The following is a 24,188-nucleotide window of genomic DNA, read 5'->3' as shown; positions in this document are numbered from 1 at the left end:
CAAAGAGCATTATTATTTAAGGTCTTAGCAACATTTTATAAGTATATTTTGAATGGCATTTGAAATTTCCTTTTATGCAAATCATCACGTTTTCTACAGGTCTCATTCTAAATAGCATTTTTTATTTAAAGTTTTATCAATTTCTATCAATTTTGTTTGAAATGGCATTTGAAAATCTTCTTTCATGCAAATTATTATATTTTCTTTAAATCTTATCTTCAACAACATTCTTATATTTTTCTTAAAAAAAACCTTAGCAACATTTCTTAACCTTTTTTTTGTTTTTCTTAAGGTTTAACGTCTTATTTAGCATTAATTAATTAACCTAAGTTTGGTCGGATAACCGTAGTTAACGGATTCTAAAGGATGCCTAACACCTTCCCTTTAGGATAATATAGAGCCCTTACCTAGAATCACACTGGTTAAGCAGACTATTAATTGAGGTTTAGTTTTAACTTTACCTTAGTTAACATCTAGGTGTCCTAATTCACCGTTAAATTAATTAGGTGGCGACTCCTTAAAACAAAATAAATAGGAATCACCAATACGTCATACCTCCTAAATCAACCCGGTTAAAATGGGGTGTGACACTCTTAATTACAACTCTACTCACACTACTAATCTTAGGGAAACCTCCTTTTTTATAACTCTTAAATTTATCTCTGATTTGCTCTCTTACGGCTTAGCTAATTTCTTCTTCCACTAATCACTATACTTTAAATTTAACTTAAACCTTTGGGTTCTAATAGGCATTCGGTGTATTCAAATTGTTACTCATTCACTAGTGTTAACCTGACTAAGGAAATCAAATCATACTCTACTAGTCCTGATGTAATCACTAATTCATTGTATCTACTCAAAACTTACTCATTATTCTTCTACTAACCATCTGCTAGCATTATGTCCTTTTATTCTGCTCTGAATAACTAAAATGAAGCAAAAGGTTATTTCTAACTCCCTTCATCATCCGACGCCTACGGTCGTATACTATCTTTGCTGAACTATAGACATGGACCACACTTAGGGAAATTTCATCTGTCTTAAACGAAACATTAGAACAACTAACCCCAAACTTTCTATGCACTTCAAAATCATATCAGACTATAAACATCTGGGATAAACACTTAGTCACATAACCTAAGAGGGAACTGTCATATCCTTTATCTCATAGTAATATCTGCTTCTTGTAGTAACTTACTAGCGTAGTACTTTCTAGTTCTAATATGAAAAAAACTTGAACAAATTAAACTTATTCGATATCATCTCCTCTTGGTTCCCATTCCGTACACTATATCTTCTTAGTCATGTGCATGAGTCGTATGAAAAACATATCTTTGTAAAACGTGTCGGACTCCTATGTATTTTTCCCTTAGGCTCCATTCAGAACCATGGTAATCAATTTATGCCCGATGTGGCTAAGATCATAACATGTTGCCCTATAGGGTCCGACATTAGAGTAATCATCATCATACCTATGGAGAAATCTCAGAATGCTTCTGATGACCTGCTAAATCATACAACTCGTTCTGACCTCTATCTGTATCACTAGCCTTAGCTGCATTGTGCCCCACTTGGGATTAAGAATTATGGAGGACTACTGAATTTATGGACTGAACCACATTAACTCTAGAGCATTATCTCACTAGTGGGCAATCCTTCAGATAGTGACCCTGTTGGCCACACCCAAAACACCCATCCATTCCTGAGCGGCACATCCCTTGGTGTCTCCTACTACACTTGCTACAGATAGGATTCTGATAACCCCTTTTGCCCACACTAATCTGTGACTTAGAACTTGGTGCCCTGAAATTCTATTTTAGGCTGGACTGACCCTTTTTATCATACTTGAACTTCTGAGCTGGTGCACTAACGGTAAATGGAGCAGGCCCTGATAAATTCCTATTAAAGAATTGTCCACCTCCACCTTCTCAAGATCCTTCAAGGTAAATGTTACGTAAAGAGTTAGCTCTTTTACTGAACTCGCCAACCCTGGAACTGACCTACTCCTCATGAGCATCAGTGTTTGAAACCACACCCTGACGCTGAGCTTACATGGCAACAAATTGGGTAAGCACCTGGATAGCTGTCCTAACATCCATATCAGTGGAACTAGGCGGCAGAGTGACTGTAGTATAAACTTTTGCAGGCCTCTCTATTGTCGGTCGGGATGAAGTCTAGGGTAAAGAACCCGGTGCAAGTCCCTATGCCCTGATGCGAACTTCTTGAGTCTACGAGTCCTCCCTTTGCGTAGCATCGGTAGCAGCCCTTTGGCTGGTAGCTGCCATTATCTTAAAGGACATTTTTCGAAATACGTAATTCACACGAGTTAAAAGAATTCTAGAAAGTACTGCTCTAACGGCACGATCTAGAGTATGAAAGAAGTGAGACAATCCTGAATGTCTTGGTGGTCAACTGTTTACATGTGTGGCGAGCACACACACATAAAAGTGACCCCATTGGACACGGATTCATCAACTCCCTAGGACACTTGAACCTAGGCTCTGATACCAAGCTTTATCACACCCCTATGGCCTGGCAGTAACACGGCACTCGGTGCCTGTCTGCATATGACCGAGCGAACCAATTGGCTGGCTGAAATAACAAGTGATATCAAACATACTAAATACGAAAATAACACTGACACATGCTGATCTACTAAAAGTCTGACTGAAATATCATAAATGCGGAAATATTGAATAAGCCCGAAAGTCTGAATAAGTAGTCGACAAGGCTAACACAAAAGCCTGCTAAACATCTGACTGACTGTAACTATAGTCTATGAAGCCTCTAAGAATAATAAAGTCTGATTGTTTACCGGGACAAGGCCCCCATCATACTTGACTAACTAGAAATACTGAAAAGACTATGAAGTGTGATAACGCCCCGAGGGAACTAGGGCTCACCAAATATCTAGTACAATAATCCTAGCGCTCTGAATTGTCAACCTGTAAATCGTTACCTGCATCATGAAAGGCAGGCTCCCGAGCAATAAAAGGGGACGTCATGTCACACCCCAACTTTACTAGGGTGTGATGGGCACCCGACCCTTACTTAGGGCCGAGCGAACCCTCCGACTCCTATTACATGCATAATCTTTTGAACCTCTAAATCGAATAAACATGAAATATATAATAAAGTTTTCTGAAATATTCTTTTGGTTGCTTTCAAATCAAATAAAATATGTAACCATGTAGAACTGAAATCACAATACAACTGACGTATCGGCTGATGGAGCCGCTGACAGACTTACTCCCAATACCCACGACTCTATCTGCAAAGAATCTGCAAAGTCTCTAACATCAATCCAGAAATCCTAGCATACAAGCTCTGACTCGGCAGCACTTCCAGGAACAAGTGGAGTCTACCAACTTCGCTGGAACATCTTCTATAATAACTTCAACTCATCTGGGTGTACCTGCGCGGCATGAAACGCAGCCCCCGAAGAAGAGGGGTCAGTACGAGCAATGTACTGAGTATGTAAGGCATATATGATAACATAATAAAATAGACAGAACATAAACACAACATAGTATGGAACATATGGAAGGTATAAGAAAAGGTACGACTGTAACTGCTTGCCTCTTAAGGCGGAATCATGTATGCTCACTTTTACTTTCCTGTATACATACATAACCTGTCTGAATCACATAACATCATTAGCCCGCGTCCGGGGTAATCATCTCGTGCCGCCCACTAGTGGTGATCATGCCCGGCCCTCTAGGCTCGGTGTAAACATAGCAGCCCACCTTAGCGGTGACATGCCCGACCATCTAGGCACGGTGTAATCATCAAATAGCTGCCCACCTTAGCGGTGACATGCCCGGCCATCTAGGAACGGTGTAACTATCACAACTTAAGCATGCATAAGAGCCCAATCAAAAGCTATAACTTTATCGGAGTGACGTAAGGTCGGTAACCTCCGATTATATTATGGAATAATCACCACGACTTTGTCTCACCTTGAAGGACGATTATTATAAGATGAGACTAACAATGAATAACAGCGTAAATAAACCGACACCTGGAGACTCAGAAAAGAGTTTCGAGTCGATCCAACTTCTTTTAAGAAAGTTATGAACGTTTGAAGTACAGAACGTTCCACAAGCGTTTCAGAAGCTATTTTTTGGAAAACCGAAGCAATAATCATATCAAGTATCTTTAAACATGAAATCATTCTTATCATGGTCATCATAGAAATATTCTCATACTCGACATCATAAATATCGTTGTAAAACATATCCATCATTTTTGTCATAAAGGCTTACAATACCATAGACCTTTGTTTTGGAAAAGTACGAACATTTTTGGAAAACATTGACGGGTTATCGGAAAAGAATCATGCCTTGAAATCATAAGCATCTAACTTTCGAAAACAAGGAGAATATGGAAACAATTATGAAATCATAACATCGGGATCATGCCTTTGAAAGAAAGGGACAAGCCTTACATACCTGTGTCGCGCCTTACTAGCTACGCTTATTCGTCCAACTTGTTAGTCTACATTCAAGAAGATCGACACTATCGTTAGATTCATCGACATATACTTGTCTTAGCCCTTCAAATAAATTCACGTATGATCTGCCGAAATTTCGGCAGCATCTCCCCTGTAAATAGGCCATCCCCGAGAATTTAACTCGGCCCAAATCATCAACCAACAATCCGAGAATGGAACTCGGCCACATTATCAACAACAATACCAACAGTTATTCTAACATTATCCACAATCGATTTAGAACGCATACTAACATTAGCAACTTCTTCCTATAAACTTCAACGGCGTCTCATTTATGTTCAATTCATATTTGCTCACACATTCAAGTACTAATCCGAAGCCATTCAAACAATATTCAAGAACGTTTCAAACAATCCGCACAATATTCAAAATAATCTCACCATTATTCCACTCTACCCGAAAGCTTCCATTTGCAACAAGAACAAGAACAACACATTCAACTTTATGCTAGATTCATAAATTATACCACAATCCACATGTTACAATACCATTCATACAAATGCAAGAAACTATGTTATCAATGTACTAACTTCCACAATAGCTCACAAACGATTTCAACTCCAAAATATTCCATAGAACAACCCACACATTATTCTCCAAATTTTCTAACCAACCAATTCGCGATATAACTATTTAATAATTTTTAGTTCCGTAAAGAAGTCGAAATTAATACTAACAACATCAATAACAACATCCTTCACATTCTACAAGTTAACTACATTTATTTTCATCCAAAATTCTCTTCAAATCTCATTCCATAATTCACAATGCCAACGGACGAATTTATATCGCTATTTTCCCATTCTAATCCGTTAAAACTTTAAATAAACTTGTTAGCAATGAAAAGGAACCTTATCCATACCTTAAGCATTCAGCCACCACGTTATCACCCTCCTCCTTGGTTGATTTTTAGCTCAAATTGAAGACAACGCAGCGTACAACACTTTTCCCTTCATGGGCTTCGGGATTCGGGGCTCGGATTTTGATCAAAATTGGTTTTTCTTCTCCAAGGCCTTTTTTTCTCTATCTCTCCAGAATTTTCTGGTTGTTCCAGGTCTTAAAATGAGGAGGGAAGGGCTGAAATATCACTTAAATAACATGGGTCATGGGCCTAACCCGGTTGGGCCCGAGTTGGGCCTAGCCCACTGACCTTTCGACCTTAAAACGTCCATATCTCCTTGTACCGACGTCACCTGGGAACCCACGACCTATGGTTGGAAAGATAATTCAATTATCTACAACTTCTATTTCTTGGTATTTTTCCATATTCCAAACTTATAATACCGTTTTTTCCCCACGAAGTCAGGTCACCCGAAAACGTTTTCTTAAAAATATTCGTTTGGAGGGCTTCCACTTTGATTTGGCCCAAGGGTCCTTCGTGAGTTGTGTTTAACTTTATATATGTGATTCATATGACTTGTCACATGTTCCAAAAAAAAATCTTGATGTGTGGGCCCCACCTCAGCTTACAAATAATCCGACGTTCAAAAATACGGGATTCAACACTATCAACGTGAGTTTAAATTATGTAGCAACAACATGATTGTCAATTTTTTGAGGAAGCACGTGTCACGCTCATGCTCTGAAAATGCGGGATATAACACGTCAGTACATCTGAATTGCACTGGTATGTAAAGCAACTGAAAGAAGAAACTGTAAATGGGGTGCTCGGGGAAAGGGCAGCCCAAATCAATAAACATGTAAAGAGTGCTAAAACTGAAAATGATATCTGATAGCTGATAACTGAAATGAACAAAGAAAGTAAATACATGAATACTTCTTGTTCTGAATGGAGAACCACTTGTTTAACTGAAAACCATGGTCTGTGGCCTTAGGCCAAATATATATGTGCATACATAATCACTGGCCTTGTGCCCTAGTATAAGCATGCTAAATATATGGCCTTGTGCCTAAGTATAAGTATGCTAAATCTGTGGCCTTATGCCTAAGTATAAGCATACAAAATTTGTGGCCTTGTGCCCATTTACAGGTAATCAACATTCAACAATTTGTTATATTGATGTAATAATCAATGGGGTTTGAGTAGGAACTCTCCTTGGATGCTTTGTGGCATCCCTAAGGTGTTTTCTCTCCAAAAAGACTGTTTAGAATGAAGTGGAAAAAGTTTTTCGGAGTTGGGTACATATAAAATTCGAAAAAAGGTCGTTCAGGCATAATTTGGCCTGGTGCATCACCCAGGGTAGCGCACTAGGCCTATTCTACAGGACCTGATGAAATTTACATTTTTCTATGATTTTGGCCTGGCACGGCGCCCAAGGTGGCACCCTAGGCCATTTCTGACAGCGTTTAATAAAATGGGCATAACTCCTAGCACAAAGCTCTGTTAGCCTCTACAACATATCGTTAGAAAGCTATTTCAAAGATCTACAACTTTTATGTTTTAAGTTTTCTCAAATTCTCAACAGATTTTCACGAAATTGAGCTGGAAGGAAGACGTATCGAAAACATAGCCTATTCTTTCTAATCTTAAGCGTCTTACCATTAACCATCTTGAGACGATCATATCTCCCTGCTCCAATCTCTTATTGGCCTGGTCCTTATATAGTTAGAAAGGTATTTCTACATACAACTTTCATTAAGGGTACTTTCCCAATTTGCAACTAATCAAGAGGTTACAACTACCCGAAGTAGGCCTATCAAATATTTTCGTAAAACGTTCAAACCTTCAGTTTTTTCACTAAAACTCTAATGATACAAATCTAGCCTTAGTTGTAAGATACGGGGTGTAACATCATATTTGATTGAGTACAAAATATGAATTTAGGTAAAAGAGTTTGATGAGTTAAATATGTCTATTATTAAAAAAAATAAAAAAATAAAGGATTTTAATGACATGTCATGTCAACTAGGAGAGAAGGAGGCTTTGAGGTGTTTTGTAATTTTTGAGGAAAGTAGTAATAGTTGAGTGACTTTATTGTCCTAAATGAAACAAAAGTGATTTTTGTAGGAAATTCCCTAAACATGGGTGACCATCCAGGGAATTAACTCAAATTTTATTTCAACTTCTACAAGTTAAAAGAAATTCATGAAAAATTCTGAGAGTTTAAATGATGTTAGTTTTAACTTGAGAAATAAGAGACATTTATTGGCGTCCCTGTATTCCAAACAGCGCGGATACATCCGAAGTTTTAAAGTTTCAAGTTTCAGTGTTTTAGTCCAAATAATGTTGCCGTATTAAAGAGTGTCTAGAATTTAATTACATTTTGAAATATTAGTTGAAGTTTAATAAGTGGTTCAAATGGTCATTTTCCCTTTCCTCCGAACTAGACTAATTGCAAGTTTGACAGTAACATCATTCATATATAGATGAGTTATATATTCATATGCCGCACGGACGGTTTTCACGTGCAGTGTAGACAATCTCCCGTACTTATCAAACTCAGCACGGACGATCTCAACGTGCACAACTTATAGTCAAGACAACTCATAACTAAGCACACACAGTCTCAGCGTGCATAACTCGTAACATTTCTCAATCTCATATGCAATCACATAACAGTGCAAGTAAGGGTGTTAACCGGTTGGAACCGGAACCGGTTATGGAACCGGTTAGGAAACCGGCCGGTTCCGGTTCCAAAACCGGAACCGCCTAACCGGTTCCGGTTTACCGGTTTTAAACCTCAAACCGGAACCGGTCCGGTTTGGAGTGATTAAAATCTATTTTTTTTTTTGTTTTTTGTATTATATATATATATTATAGTATTTATTTGTATATTGTAGCTATATTTTCATATGTTATACAACTTTATAATTAAAGTTTAAATATTTACTGACTAACAGCCTAACAGCAAGTCAGCAATACAGAATAGTGCTTTTCGTATACATATATATGTATAACTTACATATACTTATATATATGTATAACTTAATATACTATATATACTTACATATATGTATAACTTAATATATATACTATATATATATATACATATCTACTATATATACTATATATACTTTATACATACTTATATATATGTACTATATACTATATATACATATCTACTATATATCTATATATACTTATATATATGTATATACTTAATATATATGTACTATATACTCTATATACTTATGTATATGTATAACTTAATATATATACTATATGTATAACTTAATATATATACTATATATACATATCTACTATATATACTATATATACTTAATATATATACTATATATACTTATATATGTGTATAACTTAATATATATATATACTTATATATGTGTATAACTTAATATATATACTATATATACTTATATATATGTACTATATACTATATATACTTACTTATATACTTTAGTTTTTTTTTTTTTTTAATTTTTTACCGGTTTAACCGGTTTAACCGGTTCCGGTTCCGGTTTTACCGGTTTAACCGGTTCCGGTTTCCAAAATATTGGAACCGGACCGGTAAACCATTAAACGGTTAACCGGAACCGGTTAACCGGTGCTACCGGTTCCGGTTCCGGTTCCGGTTTAACCGGTCCGGTTACCGGTTAAAACCGGTAAGACCAAACCGGTTACCACCCTTAAGTGCAAGGCATATCAATATTAATAAAATATGATTATCAACTAAGCATGTCAACTAGGGGTGGGCGTTCGGACCATTGGATTGGATATGAAATTTTCGGTTTGAATATTCGGTTTTCGGATTGAAAAAATTACAATCCAAATTCAATCCAAATAAGTTCGGATTGGATTGGATATTTTAAGTTCGGTTTCGGATTATTCGGTTTGGATATTTCGGATTTGACTCTTGACTTAAGGCAAACTTATTAGGAGCGAAATTCATGTGTTAGTTCCACAGAGGTAAATCTAAATCTTAATTGCTCAGTAAAAAAAGCTTTCCAGTTCAAATTAGAATTAACAAATCCAAGTCATGTCCAATATAGTAAATTCATACCAAATAAAAGCATTCTGGAAAAGTGAAAATAAACAAAATAAAATCTAAGTAGTTATCTGAAAAAATAATAAAGAACTCTTACGTGGATGACACTAACATGAGACTTTTGAGACTTGAGAAGTAAGAAAACCCTGTATTATATTTTATAGTAGAGAATTGTATATTGGATTAATATTTTAATAGGTGGGGCCTTAGATACTAATCTATTAGACCTTTAGAAACTAGACTTATTAGTACTAGGCACATATGATATAGTTAGAGCTAGATAACAGGTATAAAAATTTCGGATTTTCGGATATCCAAAAATCCATAGTACTAAATCCATATCCAATCCGAAGTCCAACCCATAATCCAAATATCCAAACCAAATATTTTAAACGAAAAAGGGCCAAAAATACCCTCAAACTATTGAAAATGGAGCAAAAATACCCTCCATCCACCTTTCAGCCCCCAAATACCCTTACCATCCACCTATTGGGTCTAAAATACCCTTATTGCTAACAGAATATTCTCATTAAACACGTGGCATGTTTTTATTGGTTGGCTTATAAAATTAATTAAACTAATTAACTTTTGCAATATTGACCAGATATCCCCCCCCCCCCCCCCCGAAGTAAAAAAAAATTAATATTTTTGAAAAAAAAAATTTTGACGTTTTTTTGGGTTGTTTTAGCTGGGAGGGGATGGGGGGCGTAGGGTGTGGGGTTTTGGGGGTTGGGGGGAGGGGGAGGGTGCGGGATGGAAAAAAAAGTCAACTTTTTTTTTTTTAGCTGGGAGGGGAGGGGGGCGTAGGGTGAAATGTCTTGATAAATTAAAATGTCTAATGTAATTGCACCCCACCCCGCACCCCTAACCCCCCCCCCCCGACGCAAAAAAAATTAATATTTTTGAAAAACAAAATTTTGACCTTTTTTTTGGGTTTTTTGCACCGCCCCCCCCCCTCAAACCCCGCACCCTTCGCCCCCCTCCCCTCCCAGCTAAAAAAAATCAAAAAAAAACGTCAAAACTTTTTTTTTCAAAAATATTAATTTTTTTTTGTGTCGGGTTGGGGGGGGGGGGTAGGGGTGCGGAGTGGGGTGCAAAAAAAAGTCAACTTTTTTTTCAAAAAAAATATTTTTTTTCACGGGGGGGGGGGGGGGGGGGGGGGGGCAATATCTGGTCAATATTGCAAAAGTTAATTAGTTTAATTAATTTTATAAGCCAACCAATAAAAAAATGACACGTGTTTAATGAAAAGATTTTGTTAGTGATAAGGGTATTTTAGACCCAATAGGTGGTGATAAGGGTATTTTAGACCCAATAGGTGGATGATAAGGGTATTTGGGGGCTGAAAGGTGGATGGAGGGTATTTTTGCTCAATTTTCAATAGTTTGAGGGTATTTTTGGCCCTTTTCCGTATTTTAAAAGTTCGGATTCCGGTTTAGTTTACGGGTTGGCCCAAACTGTGCCTACCCCTAATGTCAACTATATGCAATTCGTTGAACCCAGTCACTCGGTGCTTGCATAAGCGCTCGTCACCTTGCCTATACATCACCAACCTTACCCTTAATTCATTCGTTAATAACTTAATTGGGTAAAACGACTCTCGTCGAAGGTCAAGTCTTAACTTAATTACCTCGATCCAAAGCTTGTTTGGTATGGTTTTGGGGATTATTGTTCTCTTTTGTCCATGCGTGAATATCCAATGTATGAGTTTATATTTATTTTCCCCTTGAATTTATTCTAGTAAGTAAATGTCTTTGAATTGCTAGCTTATTCATTATTTCTTCTAAATCTCTTCCCCCTCTCGTTCTATTTCTAGATTTATCCTTGTTATCCTATCCAATTATTATTTTTTTGTCTATTTGTTACTTCCGCATATTTTAATTCGTATAATTTGGTATCAGAGTTTGAATTAACGCTTTGTTTTATAAATACATCCAGGATCTGATTTTCTATATCAGAATCTTAAAAAAAGAAAAAAAAGAAAAAAAAAGTTTGACAATTCTATAAAACAAAAATAGTTGTTTGGTATTGCTACTGTTTGGGTTCATGGTTTCGCTACTTCGGATCTAACATTATGTTTGGAAATTGGTTTGCCGCGTTCAAGATAATTGGATTAGAAAGACTTTGTGTTTTGCATATCTTCGATTTCCCAAAAAAACAAAAATAAATAAATTAAAAAAAAACGTCGACAGCAGGGTTCGAACCTGCGCGGGCGAAGCCCAACAGATTTCAAGTCTGTCTCCTTAACCACTCGGACATATCGACATTGCTGCCAATAAAAGACAATATCGTCTATCTAATCGTGTATATTCGTCTAAATAAATGATTATTATTTGCATAATGAATCAACTTAGGACAGGGATAAAAGAGTGAACCAGGCACTAATTTACCCACTAGACCAGTTCTCATCTCCATTGTTTGGAAATAGGCTTTCTCAACACTGTAATCAGGTGAACTATTCACATGGATGAAGCAACAGAAATCAAGATTCAATAAAAAAAAAAAAAATATATATATATATATATATATATATATATATATATATATATATATATATATATATATATATATATATATATATACATATATATAGTTTTATAACCAACACATATTTCACCATATGAGTTTGTGAAACGTAACTAGTGTTAGTTACCCAATTTATATGACACTATTTCCTTTCTAGTCAGTCCAAAAAAGAATGATACAGTTCTATATTTAATAACAATTCAACTTTAACTTTAGCTTTTTATCTTTAATGAAATGATTTCTAACCATACAAACTTTTATGGTTTGTTTTAGATCATAAGTTTCTAAAGTCTTTTTTTATTTCTTCAACTTCGTACTCAATCAAACGCTTTCATATAAAATAGGAAGAAAAGTACTTTTAAAGGATCCACTCTGATGATATACGTTAGTTATTTGAGCAACTAGTTAAGTTAGACTAGTAACATTTCTACACTGACCAGCAAAAATCATAAACAGAGAAGTGTATTTGGGTCTCAAATATCCTCTTTCCACTTAATTAATTAGTAAATATTGTGAACCTTCTAATTTCCTTCTAAGTGTCCAGAGAATACATCAAGTGTTCAAAATGTATCAACAAATACTGAACCAGTTCTGATCTTCAACTCCATAGCTGATCAGAAGAAAAAAACATTCGGCAGCGATCAACTCTCTCACTTGCTCTCTCTTGTGCTGTGTGAACTTGCTTACCTTACCATCTCGAGCCCCGATAAAGGAGAGAGAGGTTTTAACTAGTTGACAGCCAAAGTGTAAGACTAGTCAATTTATGTTGAATCCTCAAAATCAATAGATAAGCTTAAATGGAGAAACACAATATAGCAAGACACCCAACTTGTTTGGGACTGAAGCGTGGTTGTTGATTGCTAACACCTCGACTAATTTCACGAGATACGACGTAACTCTATTCTCAAATGCTAGAACAGATGAGATGAAATCACTTAGTGTTTTTAGAACATGAGACGTCATGGTTCTTAACCTACTTCATTGACCACTAGACCACACTCTTGGGTGCACACAATTATTGATGTTATAAAGATGAGTTATTAGCAGATGCATTTGCAAGGAATTAAAGTTAGATAGACAGTTTCAAAGTAAGGCCAGGCGAAATCATACAACTGAATCCGTGTTAAAATTACTAATTCCTCTTTTAATAGGTCAAAGCAGGAGGATAAAAAGTTCACATATTATAAGGTAAAAAAAAGGAAGATATTCAAGACTTTTCTTCCCTCACCTTTTATTACTTTTTCATATTATACGTTATACAAATTAAAACATATTCCAGACCTTTCTCAGTCTCAAATCTCAAAATATATCAAATTTTATCAAAAGGTAAGCTTTATAACTAGCTTTGTTCAAGTTTTTTTTTTTTTTTTTTTTTTTTTGCTTTTGAACAAGGGTTATTTGGGCCAACTGCTCGTCTATTCTATCGAGTAGCTTCGGCCCCGCCACCATCGTAGCTACTAGGTCACTCTGCCCACCAAAACTTAGATAGATGAAAAGAAATCATCTTTTTTTTCCCTTTGTCTTTATTAGGATTGAACCCGATCTCTAAGGTTTAACTTCATTGACCACATCCTTAGGTACACATCAACTTTACTCTTAAAACTCTATGCCAATCAAACTAGTCTTCTTTTAGAAGTCTAATCAGCAACTTGTGATCCAGAAATATGCATCCATGACACAACATTCCCAAAAACTATTTTCTTCTATTGAACTAGGTAGTCTTGAGCTAATAAGAAGCAAGCATCTTGGAAAACCTTATTTCCCTATGAACTTCTAAATTGCTAAAAATGTCTCCTGTTATCTGAATTTTTAATATTCAAATAACATTCGGAAGTTCTCAAGCAGAGACTTCGATGCAGCTCAAGCTCTGTGTCAAGCTACAAAAGCTTTCAAGTATACCAGAGCTTTGAAGCTCAAGTTCCCATGTTCTCTATGAGCATATCTTTCCAAGCAGCACTGAACTAAAATTACATTTGCTTTAGCAAGTGATCAGTTTAAAATCTCTCTTTCTTTCTCTCTCTCTCTCTCTCGGTTATAACTTCACGTGTTGAACTTGCTGACATTGCTACTCCAGAAAGTCGATAAAAGAGAGGGTTGCGATAAATTGACAACAAATGTAGAGCTAGTCAATTTATATTGAATCCTCAAAATAAATAGATGAGCTTAAATGGAACATGGACAATGAAGATTCATATAGTATTCCCCAACTTGCTTGGGATTGAGGCACAGTTATTGATGTTATAAAGTTTAGTCCTCATTAGCAAATGCGTTTGCAAGGAACTAAAGTTAGACGGTCAACTAAAAGTAAGACTAGACAAAATCATACAAGTAGCGAGGTACTAAATGATGCTCACTTACCTGAAATTGGAACTTCGACCCTCTTTTGATAGGTAATAATATGAGGAAAAAGTTTCCATACAAGGTAAGCTAATCTATTTTGGGATGATACAAGAAGGAAGATATTCAAGACTTTTCTTCCCTCTCCTTTTATTACTTTCTCGTCTCCGTTGGGATTTGAACCCTGATCACCAAGGTTTGCACCCATGTCATTTACCACTTGTCCACACCCTTAGGTGTGAGTCAACCCTACTCTTATCACTCTATGCCAATCAAACTAGTGTTTTTAAGAGTTGGAAAAACGAATAAAGCATATGAGGAAATATGATAGCTAAAAAACCATCTGCCATTTGCAACTGCCCCGATCGATCACACAATGAGGAAGATTATTTCTATCAAAAGATAGTTAAGAAGCACACAAACAACACATCAAGGTTAATCAGCGACTTGTAATCCGGAAATATGGATACAACACTCCCAGAAACTAACATATGCATGCATGTTAGTAAATCCCCTCCACACAAGTAATGTTCCAGGAGTAATGGTTGAGGAGCTTCAAATAATTTGTAAGATTTTGCCATCTAATCCAATTAGCTCCACTTTAGTACTTTGGAGTCTTATTAATAAAAATTCGAAGTCCGCCTCTACATATGGAGCAAAGGTACCACATCACATTGTAAACACTTGAAAATACATTCCACTATCATAGAACTACAGAAGTGCAAATTATAAGCACCTTAATAATACATGATAAATTATGCCCCCCAAAAAAAAAAATGTACACCCTTCAGATATTGCAAACTCCAAGTTAAAGTGTTTCACCAAGGCAACAAACAAGGAAAGGGAAAAGCAAATCGAAAATAAGATATCAATGAGATGAAGAATGAATTGTCCAATATCTTATGGAGATTACTCTCTTAAAAGAAAGATGTATCAGAATTTTAGACCTTTAAAGTCACTTGAGCATGCCAATCGAGTTTCTTCTTTCCAACTCTATTGTTGTCATCAATCAGGTATTTCTTTGGCATACACTCCAATTTCAACACGTCCCTACTTGTTGCAACTTCCTCATTTCTTACTTCACATCCCTGTACCGTGAACCATTATTAGACATATACTACTTTTGATGAAGCGAATCAGAATATTTAAATCTTTGAGGTAAATTAGCACTAGTAAGTTACCAAATTGAACTTTGAGGTAAAGGCGGGACGAGCTGTTTCTACCCCTGCATCACAGCCATTATTGGATCTTTCTTCTTCAGAGACTTCACTTTCAGCATAGAAGTTTTTCATATGTGAAATATTTCTTTCACTATCGACATTGGAAGATTGCATTTTCAGCAAGTACCTACGCCTTTGCTTTAAAAATCTGAAATTTAACAAGTCTTATATTAGGGCATTACTCTTTCTTTGTCATTTTTCCTTGCATCAAATTAAGAAAAAAGAAAAGTATTCATATACACAAGGCCGATTAGTTGACATTAAGGTTTAGTCATTGTGTTTGGTACGAAGAAAAACATTCCAGAAAATATTTTCCAATTTTCTCATGTTTAGTTGGTTAAAACTTTTGGAATACAAGATTTTTAAAAATGTGACATTCCACACTAATTGTCTAGTACCCACCCTCCAACACACCTCGCCTTCACCCCCAATCTCATAGCCCCCATCCCCACTACCCCCACACCCCTAGCCCCTAACTCTCATGCCAACCCTAATAGTGTTTGTCTAGATTATATACAAATGCTTTGGAGATAATATTTTCTGCTTATTTACTGAACACCAGAAAATAAGTAAGAAACCTACTTATTTTTCAAGAAAACATTTTCTTTTATACCAAGCACACCCTCAGAGAGTATCGAGTTTTTGAAAACCCCTTATTTGTCTAAAGACAAAATATTGAGTATTGGAATGAAACGGGCCCAAACAGAACTCAATGGTTTATGGTTATAGAGTATTCATATAGCAGAATCTAACTAGTTTGAGATTGAGAAAATTATGACCATACATGATTTCACCCAAAATGTTATCTCTCCTCTGCTTTGCAGCCTGCAACTTCCTCTTCTTGGAGACAAAATCCTACACACACGATTACCAGATCATCATCACACAACTAACATCCACAAAAATATCATTTTGAATACACAATTTCATCTAAAAGACAGTGCATAATCACAGGAAAAAGTAGCAATTCATAATCCCATTCAACACTAAACAACACACAAAATCATAAATAAAAACAACACAATGAAATACCACACTCAAATTAGTAGAAAAGGAACTAGTGGAAACAACAAAAATAAGCTTAGTCAAACTAATTAGGATTCACAAACACTTAAAAGAGCAATTTCATCTAAAAACAGTGCATAATCTCAAATTCTCAATCAATACTCTTAAACAACACTTAAAAGTCTAAATAAAAGCAACACAATAAAAATACCAAACTCAAAATAATAAGTCCACAATGAGAATTAGTACATAAAAGGAACTAGTGGAAACAACAAGAATTAAGCTAATTCAAACTAATTAGGATTCACAAAAATATAAAATCAAGAAAGTGCAAACCTTTTGCAGTTCTAATAACTCATTTAACATATTTTTCTGCTTAAGCTTCACCTTGGATTCTTCTTCATCAACAAAATTAATTCCATTGATACCCTCTATAGACCTTTTCATCTTTATTAACTAGCACATACCCTCCAAGGAAAAAAGCCACTAAATTTCAAGAAAACTCAAACCCACACCAAAAAATCAAATCTTTGAAGTCTCCACACACTTATTGGTCCATTTTATTAAGAGGGATAAAGGAGGAGTGAATGTGGATGGGGTATTGAGATATATTTTATCTCTTTGTTGAGGCTCTAAATGTAGGAAAAAACTAAAATAAAATCCCATTTATGGAAGGGAAAAAAGAGGGGTTAGTTATAGGAAGAGGTTGAATTGTGTGTGGGTGTGGTTGGAGGACATTAGAAGAAATCTTTGTTTCCTCCATCTCCTTGCCATATATATCTTTCCATTTGTCTCTCTCTCCTTTCCCATTTTCTATTTCCTGTCAAACTCTTGTATTGTTTTTTCTCTAAGCATAAATTTTGGGTTGATATTTATTGGCATTTATGCCTCCTATTTTGTGCTGGTCTTTAATTTTTGCTCCCGGTAATAAATAACTGTTTCGTGAGGTGTGAGGTATGAGTTTATATTTTCGGATCATGATATTTTTACAAGTTATCTCTTGAGCCGAAGGTCCTTTGGAGATTCTCTACCTCCTAAGGTAAGATTAAGGTTTGCGTACAGTCCACCCTCCCAGACTCTACTTTGTGGGACTTCACTTGGTATATTGTTGTTAATATTTTACAAGTTATGTTCTGCATCCTTAAAGAACTTAGGGAAAAGACTTAAATATGTCATCGAATAATAAAAAAGGTTCATTCATGTCACTCGTTAATAGTTTGACTCAAAAATGTCACCATGGTTATCATTTTGGGTCATATATGTTATTACTCACTAATGGAACTCTACTACTATCAGATTTTTTCACGTGATATTATCTCAACCCTTCATTTTACGTGTGACATATATGAGTCATTTCGTAGTTTAGTGGCATATTTGAGCCTTTTCTCCCAATTCATATATAAATCTTCATCTTTTCTAATTTTATGTAACAAACTTATAAGGACAAGTTTATCCCTTATATTAATAACATTTTTATTTTACATGGAAAAACTATGCTCTCTTATTTAATTAGATTATGAATCTAATCTTATTCTACATCCTTCACAATTTTTATGTACTTTTATGGCTCTTTAAAAAGATTTAAAGAACACATAAAATTTATTTAAGAAAAAAAAAGATATGTATAAAAGAGAGTCCACTAATGAGGTGTAGATAGGTATGAAGTTACATGATGAGTGAAATTTGGTGTGTTAATAGTGGTCAGGAGAAGGCTCAAATTTGTCACACTCATATGTATTTTTCATACCCATCTTACATCATTAGTGTACTCTCTTTTTAAAACTGTCTATGTTTTTCTTAAACAAATTTATGTTCTTTTAGATCTTTTTAAAGAGTCATAAAATACGTGAAAAGTGTGAATGATGTAGAATAACATTAGATTCATAATATATAACTAAATAAGAGACTATATAGTTTTTCCATGTAAAATAATAATGTTATTAGCATAAGGGATAAACTTGTTCTTATAAGCTTGTTACATAAAATTAGAAAAGATGGAGATTTATATATGAATTGGGAACAGGCTCAAACATGCCACTAACTACGAAATTGGTCATATATACCACTCGCAAAATGAAAAGTTTAGATAATGCCATGTGGCAAAATCTAGTAGTAATAGAGTTTTGTTAGTGAGTAATGACATATATGACCTAAAATGGTAACGGCGGTGGCATTTTTGAGCCCAGCTATTAACGAGTGACATGAATGAGCCTTTTCTGATAGTTAGATGACATATTTGAGGCTTTTTACAAAATGCCCTACTATGCATAAGTTCGATTGCTAAAAGCAAAAAGTAAAGACCAGCCCAATTGGAGGGCAAAACGTGCAATTTCTTCAAGATATATAGTTGATAATTAAATAATTTTTTGCGCGGATTGCCCTTCATACGAACTGGTCATTAATTTTTGCCCCTCAAGTTGTTGGTTTTTAATTTTTTTTCCCCGCTTCTCATTTAATGAAAATTTGTGGGTCAAAATATCCTTATCTGCTAGTCTATGAAACCAGAGATTCTGGGTTCGATCCCAGCAGAGTAAAAAAAAAAGTTAATTAACTGGATTATCAACCCATATTAGCTCTAAACTCAAAATAAATGTACTTTATTTTTTCTAACCCATTTAAAACAAGTAGAATTCACATTTTCTTTTTTTAGCTGGCTAATCATTGAATAAGGCTACAATTTTGAGATTTTCTATTCAGTTATCCAAATTAAGGAAATATCTTTACTTCTCTCTCTTATTTAATATTCCATGCCAAATACCTAATCCCTATTTTGAGGGAATTGCATTAAGTACCATTTTTTACTGCAGTGATTTTTTTTTTCTCATTTTCCATAATGAGCCTACATTTTTATGCTTTTTTTTATTGAACCTCCACTGAATAAATCTGTGGAGCCTTTTAAGTGGGTTTCAATATGTATAACTTTTGTAATACAACTGTATAATTCAGCATAATAATAATAATAATATAAATAATGTTATATTTCATGTGGATATGATGTTAGAATATTATTTACGTTGATATTTTAGTTACTTTGTCTAGTTCTTATTTCCACCAAAATATGTACAATTATTGTATATATAAAATATGTAATATGTGTATAATTCGTGAACTAATGTTTCTGGTTTCATGCATAATGTCTGTATAGATATATATAAATCATGTATACCTTTTCATTTCATGTATAATGTGTATAAATGTATATAATTCATGTATAAATTTTTATTGCATGTACAATGTGTGTATAAATGTATATAACTCATGTATAAATGCTAATGTTGTATATCCAATCAAAATTACAGAATTATTATTAATTTGTAAGTATAAATTACTTAAACAGAAAATAAAATAGTTTATAAGAAAATCTTGGAAATTACGTATATGTAACATAAAATAATATACATTTGTAATATATACACGAATTATACATAAAATATACATGCAAAGGAAAATACCCATAGCACAGACAATATATATATATATATATATATATATATATGGGTAACCAAAAATGGAATAAAGAGATGACCATTAGTATTTTTTTTATTTGAGTAATTGAAAAAATAAGAGAAAAAACGAAAGAGATCTTTTTAATTAGAAAAGATAATGTCATGATCTTTTAAAAATGGAGGCTTTTTCGCCTAGATTTATGCTAGGATTTGATACGGTTAGATGCATTGTATGACTAATTGTTGTAAACTATCTTTTAGGGCTAGAAAGTTGTATACATTATGGGCTTGGCTAATTATGTTTTCTTTCCCAAAAAGATGGCAAGGCAAAGTTTCATAGAAATTATGTTTTTGCACGCAAAGTTACATAAAAATTGTGCCTTGTCCGGCATAGTTATGTAAAAATGAAGTTATTTGGCATTAGTTGTGTAGTAATTAATTTGCTCGGCATAAGTTTATAGAAACTTTGCCTTGTCCGACATAAGTTCTGCCTTGTCGGGCATAAGTTTTGCCTTGTAGGGCATAAGTTCTATAGAAATGAAGTTATAAGTTCTGTAGAAATGAAGTTATGTTGGATAACTTCATTTCTATAGAACTATGCCGGACAAGGCATAGTTTCTATGTAACTTTGTCCTACAAGACAAAGTAGGTAATATATCCGAATTTAAGACAAAGTAGGTAATATATCCGAATTTCTTTTTTATTTTTTCGATGCAGGGGTACCACTTTTTTGTTACTTAAAGTGCCGAAGGACAAAAATTCAAAACCAATTATTTGAGGGCCAAAAATTAAAGACCACCCCAAGATAGGGCCGTTCGTGCGAATTGCCCATAATTAAAGTTTTCAAAACAGATTGGCTCATTTGCAAGATTTCCCTTCAAAGGCACTGGTTTTTAATTTTTGCCCCTCAAATTGGTGGTCCTTAATTTTTGTCCTTCGCCGAATACCCCGAGGTCCTGGGATCAAACCCTAGCTCAATAAAAAAATAAAAATAAAAATTTCACAAGGCAAAGTTGCGTAGCAAAATTAGGCCTATTCGGGCAAAAGTTAGGCCTTAAGGCAGAGTTTTGCAAAATTTCAACTGAATTAAAAAAAAAAATTGCCTTAATGCAAACCTCTACCTTAAGGTAGAGTTTTGCCTTCAGGCATTAAAGGCAAAGGCAAAACTCTACCTTAAGGCAGAGTCAAACTCTGCCTGATCAAGCAGAGTTTCAAACTCTGCCTTGCGAATCCAAACTCTATCTTGCGATTTTTTTAAAAAATTTTACTAAGCGGGGGTTCGAATCCTGAATCAGGGTTTTTAGCGAGGGGCAAAAATTAAAGACCACCAATTTGAGTGGCAAAAATTAAAGACCAGTGCCTTTGAAGGGCATTCCGCACAAAAAAAATGAAAGGGATTGGCTTAGCCCAATGTAGCTTAGTCCTCACGAACTTTGTATTTCAACAGGCTAGAACTGGTTGACCCTTCATTTAAAAAGACCTTAACAATATCAATCTAGTTCAACCCAATTCTGGGGGCGTGTTGTGAGTTAGGACGGGCCAACCCATTAAGAAGAAATTTAAAAATATTGTAAAAACTTTCTATCACCACTTGTTACATACCTCTATCACCACTTGTTACATACCTCTAGCGGCTTGAAGGGCTTCATCAATAGTTGAAATATGGTAAAAAGAATAGTTAATGGTAAAAAACGCATATAAATATTACTTTTTGCGAGTTTCACACATATTAATTAATTTCTTTTTAACTGAACTATCACCATCTATGTATTAAAATATACCTCGAAGTTGATCAAGCAAACTATCAGTTGTTTTCTTTTTCTATCTGAGCTATCAATACATAGATAGTGGCGGTTCAAGTAGGAAAAGGGAACAACTAATAGTTAGGGTATGAAACTCGTGAAAAAAGTGATAGTTCAAGTGTGTTTTTACCATTATATCTAAGGAAAGTGTCTTTGGCACATCTCAAACTATGAGAATTCCAAGTACTTTCCGTAACATATCCAACATTAAGAACTTTTTAAATTTTTTTTTTTTTGTATAGGCGGGTGGATGCACATACTATATTTTACTTAGTTTCTTTAACTGGAAATTAATAAATAGGTAAATAATATGAAAAAGTAAGTTTAGGATAACAGAACACCCACATAATTTAAATTGGTAATTGACAATTTTATCATAATTTAGATGTGTTTCTACGAAAATTTAACTGAAGATGACCTTTAAGTTTGGAAATTACTAGAGGTGACTTGTAGGGACCACATCAAGTCAAAACCCAATTAAATTTGGGATTAAGAAAATTGGGGTTGAAAATGTATTTTGCCAAACTTGTTAATCTTTTATAAAATACAAAAAAGACCCCAAACCATTTAATCCAACCCCCCATTTATTTCAAAATCAACATCGGTCCAATATCAAACCAAACCACACGAACTTCATTCAAAACAAGAACTGATCTCAACTGCTAAATGTGCTTGTTGAAACCGTCTTCAACCTCTTCAAAAGCCGAGTCTCATACGAACTACTGCTCTTCATTTCTCTCAGGTAAAATCGCTCAACTTTTTCTTCTTTTAAAGTTAGGGTTTTGAAATCAAAGTGAGAAAATGATGATTTTGGTCAGAGAAGAAGAAGAATAACATGGGTTTGTCTGCAATGTTGTTTATTTTGTTGTTCAATGCTTGAGAAACCCTTATTTGTTGTATTTGTTCGAGTTGTTGGGGTTTGTGTGTTTGTAAATAGTGTATGTGGTTGTGAAATTCTGGTTTTTGGTGTTGTTTGTGTTCTCGTTCTCCTTAGGAGTTCGAAAAAAGGGCTTGTTGGGCTTGACAAAACCCGCATTTGCTCTATTTGTTCCACTTGTTGGGGTTTCTGTGTTGTTAAATAGTGTATGTGGTTGTGAAATTATGGTTTTTGGTACTTTTTGTGTTCTTGTTCTCCTTGGGGTTTCGAAAAAAGGGTTTGAATTTTTTTTGGATTTTTTCCAACAGCTGAGTAAGTTGTTGCAGCAACTTCAGCACTTGTTTGACAGTTGAGGTTGGTTTATTTTGTTTAACTTGTGATGATTGTGTGTTTGTATTGAAACAAATGTTTTTTCTGGTTCAAAAGTTAGAGTTTTGAAATAAAAGTACGAAAATGACTAATTTTAGTTAAAAAAGAAGAGGAAGAACATGGGCAGGGTGTCTATGCAATGCTGTGTATTTTGTTCAATTTTTTACTGTTGTGTGTTTGTAATACACTGATATTGCAGCCTGATAGTGAAATAGATGTTGTTGTCCTATTGTTGTCTTTGTAAGGCTTAGGAAAAATGGCCTTGCCATTTTTTTTTGTTTTTACCCAACAGCTGAGTAATCTGTTGCAACAGATTTCTAATATGTTAGTAAAAATCCAACAGTTGCTGAGGTTGTTGCAGCAAGTGAATATGTTGTTGCAACAGATTTAAAATCTGTTGAAAATTATTAAAACAGTTGTTGAGGAAGCTGCAACAACTGTTCTGATGGTTTCCAACAGATTAGTCTGTTGGAACAACTCAATCATATGTTCCAACAACTTTACCAGTTGTTGCACCAGATTATCCATCTACTGGAATTAATCAATACAGTTGCTGAGGAAGCTGCAGCAACTGTATTAATATTTTCCAACAGATGTATAATCTGTTGCAACAACTTATGAAGTTGTTGGAACATATGATGGAGTTGTTCCAATATATTACACACTTGTTGCAACATATGCTTTAGCTCTTGTAAAAATTCATTATTTATTTACTTTAAATGGTGCACAAATCAATTGAAAGTGTTTTTGCTTATCTCCTGTGTGCAGATAAAATGTCTTCACGAAAAAGAAAAGGGGAGGAATCATCGAAATCATCTACAGTTAGTAAAAGAGCTAAGGGGCCATCATTAGATGATCTTGCTGAACAGGCAAATATTCTTTCTGATCAAACTGTTGAACAGGAAACCTCTCAAGTAGGAGTTTCTGGCAAAGAAAGTAAAGAAGATCAAGTAGATGAACAAGATAAAGAAGAAGAACAAGAACAAAATAGAGAAGAAGAACAAGAAGAAAATAAAGAAAAAGAAGAAGAAGAAGAAGAAGAAGAAGAAGAAGAAGAAGAAGAAGAAGAAGAAGAAGAAGAAGAAGAAGAAGAAGCAGCTGAAGAAAAAGAAGCTGAAGAAAAAGAAGAAAAAGAAAAAGAAAAAGAAGAAGAAGAAGAAGAAGAAGAAGAAGAAGAAGATAAAGA

The 24,188-nt window shown here is 34.7% G+C and overlaps 1 protein-coding gene and 1 non-coding gene across 2 annotated transcripts; both read right to left on the bottom strand.

Moving 5' to 3' along the window:
- Positions 1-11,603: 11,603 nt before the first annotated feature.
- On the bottom strand, positions 11,604-11,685 carry TRNAS-UGA (transfer RNA serine (anticodon UGA)). The gene has a single exon. It is a non-coding gene; the product is annotated as a tRNA-Ser (tRNA).
- A 3,272-nt stretch (positions 11,686-14,957) lies between these two features.
- On the bottom strand, positions 14,958-17,318 carry LOC132609422 (uncharacterized). Its single transcript, XM_060323399.1, has 4 exons — positions 16,845-17,318; positions 16,288-16,358; positions 15,465-15,651; positions 14,958-15,371 (listed from the first exon to the last, which is right to left on the bottom strand). The coding sequence occupies exons 1-4, from the start codon at positions 16,953-16,955 to the stop codon at positions 15,225-15,227; spliced, it is 516 nt and encodes a 171-aa protein (XP_060179382.1). The 5' UTR covers positions 16,956-17,318; the 3' UTR covers positions 14,958-15,224.
- Positions 17,319-24,188: the final 6,870 nt, after the last annotated feature.

This window comes from Lycium barbarum, chromosome 9 (genome assembly GCF_019175385.1).
Source record: "Lycium barbarum isolate Lr01 chromosome 9, ASM1917538v2, whole genome shotgun sequence".
NCBI classification, from domain to species: Eukaryota; Viridiplantae; Streptophyta; class Magnoliopsida; order Solanales; family Solanaceae; genus Lycium; species Lycium barbarum.
The sequence above is the reverse complement of the archived record's forward strand: the minus strand, read 5'-3'. Positions and strand labels throughout refer to the sequence as shown.